Here is an 8,434-nt window from a genome sequence, read left to right as displayed (position 1 = left end):
CGATGGTAACTGCAGGCTTCGTTTAGGCTCTTCGAATGCTTCGCCTTGCGACGCTTTCCACTTGAACTCGACGTCTGATTTTGTGAGATGGGTCAATGGCTCGGCGATACGAGAGAAGTCCCTAAAAAAGCATCTATAGTATAAGCACAGAGGCCGAGGAATCTGCGCACTGCTTTCTTGTCGGCGGGCACGTGGGAATTTTGCCATCGCAGTTGTTTTCTGTGGGTCAGGACGGACTCCAAATTTGCTAATGACGTGGCCCAGGGACACGAGTTCTTCGTACGCGAAGCGGCGTTTTGCTTGGGTTGGCGTCAAAGACGTTCATTGAAAAGCGGCACACAGCTACTGGCACATACGCAAGTTGGAATCAACGAGATTCTGTGAAGACCAGCGCAGACCCAGTGCTTCAAGTCAGAGTCACAGAATTTCTTCGAACAGTGGCACATGCGCGTCCCGCATGTATACAGTGACCCATGTCGGCGTTCAAAAGGTTCAAGAGCGGAACGTATGTGCACATTGGCACATAATCAATGACCCAAGTTCGTCCGATGGTTTTGTTTCGAATCCAGTTACCTCAGCAGAGCAGCCCGATGTGCTAACCATTCCACCACGGACTACCCAGTAACCCGGATAGGCAGGAAAACGGTTAGATGCAAGCAGACATATGTAGAAAGACCCCGGAAAGTGTGTGAAGTACCCAAAGAATGGTAACGCATTAAAATAGTTTTGGTTCGTGATAACAGGATACCGTGCAGTGGGAATCACATATTAGTCGAGTGGTCAAGCGGCCGGATGCGGACTGCCCAGTCTTCAGAAGCAGTGGTAACTGCTGGGTTATGTTATCTGCCGAGCATGGGGCATGACTAGGCGCATTCTTTACTGCGGCGACACCTTGCGTCTTGTTTTTTTTTTTTTCGCGAAGGTGACCATATCGGCCTATTCACCCCTGTCTACAAGCATGCATACTCCAGAAGTTGCAAGGGAATGAAAACCTATTTGTTTCCTCGGTCTTGTTCTGCTTGTTACCGAGACTATGTCCTTACCGATATCCGTCGCATTCTATTGATGGGATCAAATCCCGGCCGCGGCTGCCCCATAACGATGGGGGCTAAATGCAAAAACACCAGTGCCCCGTGCATTAGGGGCACGTTAAAGATCCCTTGGTAATCAAAATGAATCCGGAGTCCCCCGCTGCGGCGTGCCTGATAATCAAATCGGGGTTTCGGCACGTAAAACTCCAGAATTCAATTCGTTGTATTCATGCGGCCCTTTGTTGGTGTTACGGCATGCTTTACAGTGCAAAGAGGCAATGCCGAAGCGCAAAGCCTATCATGGATCAAGCTGGTTCACCAACCGCAGTGATCGCTGTGTTGAGCCACGCCGCCAGCTTCACAGAGAAGTAGACATACCATATAGTAGACTTGAAATGCGCGAGAAAGATACCGGTGGCTGCTGCAAATATTCTATATAAACAACGACTTACGCTTAGATATTTGGGGGTTGCATTGGGTTGGCCGTACACGAACACTAGCTCTCATGTTTCCATTCCCACCTCAACCAATCAGATTGTGGGAAGATTTTTCCAATTCACGCTGGCAATACACAGACGCCGCTGCTCTTTGTCTCGCGAAAATCGATTCAGACAAAATAGTTCACAACGCACACATACAACACTCGCTTCGCATGTTTCCTATGCAATAAGAATTTCCGCATACTGTAGTTACTGCTGCCCCTTAGGACTGTACATTGTTCCCCTGACGATCCCTGTATGAACTGACGATCATGCGAATTTCTCGGAGAGCGACCTGAAACATCTCCAAATCGTTCGACAAAATGTGATAGCCACACGTTCACGCACTCGCTGTAGACAGAGAGTAGGAAAGGCTCGCCGCGCGCCCTTTTCGCCCGATGAAAAGGTCTATATATTCTGATTCCGAATCTGTACGTTTCGATAGGTAGTCTTATCAGTTGGCAAGCAGTTTCGGATTAATACTTTTTTTTTTGTTTCGCGCTCAGGAAGAGAGTGGTGCGTTTACATCTGTATCTCACCGCTGTAGCGTTATCGCGTAGGATGTGTTGCAGTTGATAGCAGATTTGCCGGGCGTTACCGACAGTTCTCTCTGTCCTTCGGCTCGAATTCGCGCTGGAAACATTCGCCACGCTGCCTGGAAGGTGACCCTGTGTGCTGGCGAAGTTTCCTCGCTTCAAGCACGCGACAACGACAGGGAAATGGTGAGTCCGCGCATTCGATGCAAGGGCTTTTTTTAAAAGGTAAACCATCACTGCAGAAATAAAAAATAATTCGAGCCTCATTATCAATTTAGCTTCTGCAATACTAGCAAAGCCACGTTTGGTTTTATCGGGGCAGTAGGCTTGGTAAGCCAGAAAGGACGTAGCAACGAAAAAAGACGGTCATGGACGCTGTGACGTCACGGCGTCTCCTCAGGCCTATATAGTTAACTTTTTATAGCTAAAGACGGACTACGTTGTATTCTGAAGGAGCCAAAGACTGAACGTAACTAGTTTCAACAATTTTACCGAGCATCGAGGGGCGCAAATACGAGAAATACTCCCGAATCCGCGACGTCACACTGTCCCATATACTGGCGCTAGGTTTTTCGGGGGTAAATTCAAGAAGTGTAGCTTTGACCTTCATTTTCTATTCTAACCTTCAACCTATTGTCGTGAAATTAAAGAAAATAGAGTTTAGAAGCAATACTTCGTCAGTTGTACTGATTTATTGTTTCCTTTAAGTGTCCCTTAAAGACCGGTCAATCTAGATAAATTAGGGAGCAAATTCACAAAGGTTTTTGTTCGTAAGTGTTCGTAAGTGAACCATTGACCGGCCATCTTCGCTAATAATATGTACATCATCAGAGTCGGTTGGAATCTGTACTTACGATCAATCTTTGCGCAAGATCTTTTCGTGAATGTGGGCTCAGATCGTCGTGTCGGCAGGTCTTGTTCACCCCAACAAAGCGGGTTGCTTCGAGGCACTCGGCAACGAATGCGGCGCGAACGTTCTCGAACAGATTCAAATATTCCTCTTCATAACTTATACACATGTATTGTGGTATACCCCGATTTGGGGTTGTTTTTCACGCTACTTGGCACTATAGATCCAACTTTGACTCTTGATAGAACAAGCAGTGTTGCCCTGATTATTGAGTATGTGGCAAACGTTAGACAAAAAAAGTCGCTAAATTTATGAAAACGTTTGATGCAGTGTAGCTAAAATTATCGCTAAAACGTTTGAGTAAAGTTTAGGTAACGTAAGTATTTTGGAGCACCATGATATAAGCTAACGTGGCGTAAATAATTTACCGAAACGTCTCACGTTTCTCTAAGGTCCATGTGGGTGAGTAATAAACAAAATTTAGCAGCAGTGTTAAGTGTGATGATTTTACCTTACTATTATACTTGCGCGACAACGCGCAATTAGATTCGGAGTTTACCTTCATATTCAGAGGTTACAAATGTAGCACGATTCCAAAGAGCAATAGTACTCTGGTTTTGCTAGCACCTAACGACACTTGGTTCCCCAGATTATCTTTCCAAATTTTCTAGTTCTCCGCGCTCAGGAAAGAAAAGCTGCATACTGTGGCACGCACTTCGTCGAATGATAAAACGGTGATGATAATTACGCGACCTTTTTTCAGATGAAATGCTACACTTGAGACCCTTAATCAACGAAAGCTAATCGCAATACCGATTTGTCCAAAAGCCATAACAGAAGGAAGCAGTGCCTTCAGACTCGCGTGAAAGAGCCCATCCGCTGCAATATATATACGCCTCTGGACTGTCGATCTGTCTTATTATTCACTTGCTGCGTTATAAACCTCACCTTAGCTTTGACTGCAATAGATTCTGGTAAATTTATTTACTACTACTCTCGCAAATGCCCACCTATCGAACGTGGAACTGCAGAACGCGGAGTGTTAAGACCAATTCAAATAGGTTTCCTAAAGAATAAAAAAAAAGAAAGGTAACTTACATTTTGCGACCGCATTGTCACAAAACGCATGGGCAACTCGCGGCACTGCAAAAGTATATACAAAACAATCATGCAGTTCCACACCGTCCATTCTGCCTGTTCGAGAGATGAGCGGCCTAACACACGTGTGTCTTCCAGAAAGTTCTATACAATTTGCGTCACACATGCAATCAGATTACACAAGTTTCGGTGACAATAGAACCCTCGATAACATTCTAGAAGCTTCCGATACATGCGGGCGCGTCCCGCACTCAGCGATAACATTTCTTAGACGGTGAAAAGCGCTCACCCGCAACAGACAAACGAACGGACGTGCCAATGCCCCCCTCTCAAAGAACATCGTCCCGATGCTACGAATATAACAGGAGAGTGAAACACGGGACACTTATGGTATCTTCGACTGGTCGCCTGTATGCCCCGAAGCAGAGTCGGGTAGATCGGTCGTTTCCCGAGCTCAAAGGTAGGGGACAAACGCGCAAGCCGAACGTGCGACTCGCTCTCGGAGGAGGAAATTGCTGATGCGAAACCACGTGACTACTGCCAACGTCCGATGTTCCGCCTATCCAAAGCTCCCGGCGCTGCCGGAAAAACGGGCGGGCGTGCCGGCGGGACGAACGTTCGTCGAGACGCCAGCATGCAGTGGCCTAGGTTGCCAAGGTTATGTGGGCCGTCGCCAACAGCAGCGACCCGGCGCTGCGATGACGTTGCAATCTCGATGACTGCTCCGATGACAGGGCTCGGAGCGCCTCAGAGCGCTCCAAGATAGAGAGCAATCGAGAAGAACCAGCCGAACGCAGGGCGCGCACCCTCTTTCAACCAGCCGAAGACAACGCCGCTTGCGAGAGCGCTCCAGAGCGCTCAGAAACGACCAGCCGAAGATAGCATTATTAAACAAAAGTGACAAAGCAACAAAGAAACAAATTTCAAAGTAACACAGTCCAAATAAAAGGAAGTGTAAAGCTCATCTATTCAAAGTCCCAAAGTTAGTTAGCGCTAGTAGAACGGCTTCAGTCGCGCTACATGGACTATTTCAGGTCTTGAGCAGCGCCGCTGTGATTGCGAAATGCCGTCTGGCACGACTGCATAGTCGAGTGCGCCAATGCGTCGGATGATCTTGTAGGGTCCGAAATAGCGGCGTAAAGAACTTCTCGCTGAGTCCTCGTCGGCGTATCGGGGTCCAAACCCAAACACGGTCGCCGGGCTGGTACTCGACGAAGCGTCGTCGGAGGTTGTAGTGTCGGCTGTCGGTGCTCTGCGGTTCTTGATCCGCAGGCGGGCGAGTTGTCGGGCTTCTGCGGTGCGCTGGAGAGGTGGCGACGTCAAGGTTTTCTTCGTTTGTGACGTGCGGCAACATGGCGTCGAGGGTCGTTGTAGGGTTTCTGCCGTAAACCAGCTTGAACGGCGTGATCTTTGTTGTTTCTTGCACCACCACGTTGTAAGCGAAGGTTACGTATGGCAGGACCGCATTCAACGTCTTGTGCTCGACGTCGACCTACATTGCTTGGCGAGGGTCTTGTTCAGGCGCTCAGTGAGACTATTCCTGCGGGTGGTAGGCAGTTGTCCTCCTGTGGTTTGTCTGGCTATATTGCAGAATGGCTTGGGTGAGCTCTGCTGTAAAGGCTCTTTCTCTGTCGGTGATGAGGACTTCAGGGGCACCATGTCGCAGCAGGATGTTCTCGACGAAAAATTCTGCCACTTCGGCTGCGCTACCGTTCGACAGAGCTTTATTCAGCGAAGCGGGTGAGGTAGTGCGTCGCCACGACGATCCACTTATTTCAGGATGTTCACGTCGGAAACGGTCCCAACAAATCCATCCCGATCTGCTGGAAAGGTCGACAAGGAGGCTCGATCGGCTGTAGTAGTCCCGCTAGCCTTGTCGGTGGTCTCTTGCGTCGCTGACAGTCTCGGCATGTCCTGACGTAACGGGCGACGTCGGCGGTCAGGCGCGGCCAGTAATACCTTTCCTGTATTCTCGACAGCGTTCGGGAGAATCGGAGGTGGCCAGCGGTCGGATCGTCATGTAGGATGTGCAGTACTTCTGGACGAAGCGCTGACAGAACAACAAGAAGGTTGTCGGCGTGGACTGGTGAGAAGTTCCTCTTCACGAGTAGGTTGTTTTGAAGCGTGAACGAAGACAGTCCGCGCTTAATGGGACCCTGAAACGATTTTGACGATTTTGTACAAACGTGCTGAATCGTTAGAGTAGGTCCTTCTGATCATTATTGACGCATCAAAGTGCTCCGCGTAAAGCGTGTAATTTAGGTTCTAAAATTGTACGTCGCTGGCGATCGCAGCACACCGTTCGGCGAAATTTTCAGCCGCCCCTACCCATAGACGTAAATCACCCAATTAACGTCAGTAGGGTGAGTTGTCCGATTGGCTACCCAGGTCGCGTCATCGATAATTTTTGTAACTTTATGGTGAACAAGTTATGTTCGTCATAATTGGAATGTTAGTTAATTTGTTTCTATAAAAAGAACATAACAAAAAGAGAATGCACAAGAACAATTTTTCACTACACTTAAGCACTTCTGGCACACAGCAAGCATCGTCTCCTTGTGTTAATACGTGCTCCATTTTGACGAGAGCTCCGCGGTCAGAGTCGGTCTCAGTCTTTTCGCGAGCTCTGTGATTCGACTTTGTTGCGGTGTGGGCTGCGAGCGTACCGACTGGCAATATGTCAAGCTGCGACATCGTGCCCCTCTGCAAGGCAGCAGAGGTGCGGACTGGCTGCTGCGCATCGGACTGCCGCTATCCGATCGGCGCCAGGATTTGTGCGTTTGCGGCCGTCACATTACACCGGAAGATCACTAACGCAATAGCGTTTCGCGAGTCCGGTATTAGGGTAAGCGCAAGCGCAAGGGGTCAGGGCCTGGCCGTTTGAACCTGTCGTCGTTTCACGGGATGCGCAGGAACGAATGGTCTGGAATGGACGAATGGTCTGGAATGAATGGTCTGCACGGTGCAGCCACCTGCTGACACAGAGCTCAATTACACACAGTAGCAGTAACAAAAAGAATTCTTCTTTGCTGCTGGTATAAATTTTTCGCAGGAGTGTTATCGTTAACACGTTGTTTTTGTAAATGTTTAAAATGTTTTACACTTCGTTAGAGCAATATTAGCTCTTTGTTTGGCTGATTAAGCTCTGCACCAACGGATGGCTGGACCGTGGAGACCGATCAGGCAGCTCGCGTACGTCTACGCTAATGTTCCTTTATCAGCTTGAGTTTATACCTCCACCGTTCCGTCGAAATGGTTACCGGAATACCAGACACGTTCGACGCTGCGACAGAATGCTCGCAACGCACGCTGCTTCGATAGCTCTCGATTGGGGTCAACTGCCAAGCAGCTGGCGCAGAGTTTGCAGAGGCATTGCGCGCTCGCTCCTAGTGAACCGGAAGGCGACGACACGATGTGGCATCATGACGCAGGGCCACTGAACGCGGAGCTTAGCGAACACCCTCTAGAGAACTTAAGGCCTACGGGCTGTACCCTCTGCCCTTGAGCTACGTCACGCAAAAGAGGCCCACATAGAAGTTCCGTGCAGCGTGCTACGAAGCTACGAGCGGCGCACCTGTGTTGAAAATGAGACACGGAAGACCGAGTGGGCGACGACGGCGATACCAGTTAGATTAGTTCCGGGAACCCTGCCGCTCCTTGGATAGCCTCGGGGTTACAAAAGTCCTGGCATGCTGCGATATGCTTCGGAGCGTGCTTTTTTGTGGACGTGAACCGTGCATGTAGTCTCTGCGCTTGTGCTGCGATTGCGGTTGTGTGTCCGGCAAGCCTTGATTGCAGTGGAATGTGGAATACGTTCATGCCAGGATATACCTAATAAGTGCTGCGTGCCCAATTGCTGGAGCAATTACAAATCGTGGCTGGAAAATCATGCGTTCATGTTTCCGCAAGATCAATGACAGAATATTGGGTGCTAATGCTAAGGCAAAGAAGAGAAAAGCTGGAATTATGGGGAATAAAGCAGCTGCTTCTTTGTAAATAGTTGCACGAATGTTTTGTATCTCCATTACTAAACTAATTTGAGGTGTTGTAGATATGTGGGCTGCGGTACTGTATGTAATGATGCTTCGAAAGCGAAATGACTCGTTTAGAGACTAATCTAGAATGGAATAAATACATGTGTACTACCGAATGTGAAGAAGGGCACACCAGTGAAGTTCGTGAGATATGCGTTATGGTGCAGTGGTAACATTTTGTTGAAGAACATTTGTGGTCGCATGAAGGATATATTCTTTGACGCCGACGACAAATCAAGGCAACGAAGCTACTCTGAAGAGGGCAGCACTGTGACTTTTCAATATAAGCCTTGCTCCCTGTCATCATTTAACCGAAATTCGTTCTGAATCCTAAGGTTGAACCATTTCATTTTTATGGACGTGCTTTTTAATAATGCAGCGCGTAAACAGTTTTGCATAAATAAAA

The 8,434-nt window shown here is 48.4% G+C and overlaps 1 protein-coding gene across 1 annotated transcript in view; it reads left to right on the top strand.

Moving 5' to 3' along the window:
- Window positions 1–2,137: 2,137 nt before the first annotated feature.
- Window positions 2,138–8,434, top strand: part of LOC139059500 (progranulin-like) — a 32,112-nt gene continuing 25,815 nt past the window's right edge. Inside the window, exon 1 of the mRNA XM_070537925.1 lies at window positions 2,138–2,232. Within this exon, the coding sequence (XP_070394026.1) occupies window positions 2,230–2,232 (3 nt within the window). The 5' untranslated portion in view covers window positions 2,138–2,229. The remainder of the gene's footprint in view (window positions 2,233–8,434) is intronic.

The sequence above is a fragment of the Dermacentor albipictus genome, chromosome 1 (genome assembly GCF_038994185.2).
Source record: "Dermacentor albipictus isolate Rhodes 1998 colony chromosome 1, USDA_Dalb.pri_finalv2, whole genome shotgun sequence".
Taxonomy (NCBI): domain Eukaryota; kingdom Metazoa; phylum Arthropoda; class Arachnida; order Ixodida; family Ixodidae; genus Dermacentor; species Dermacentor albipictus.
This window is presented reverse-complemented; position numbering and strand designations above follow the sequence as displayed.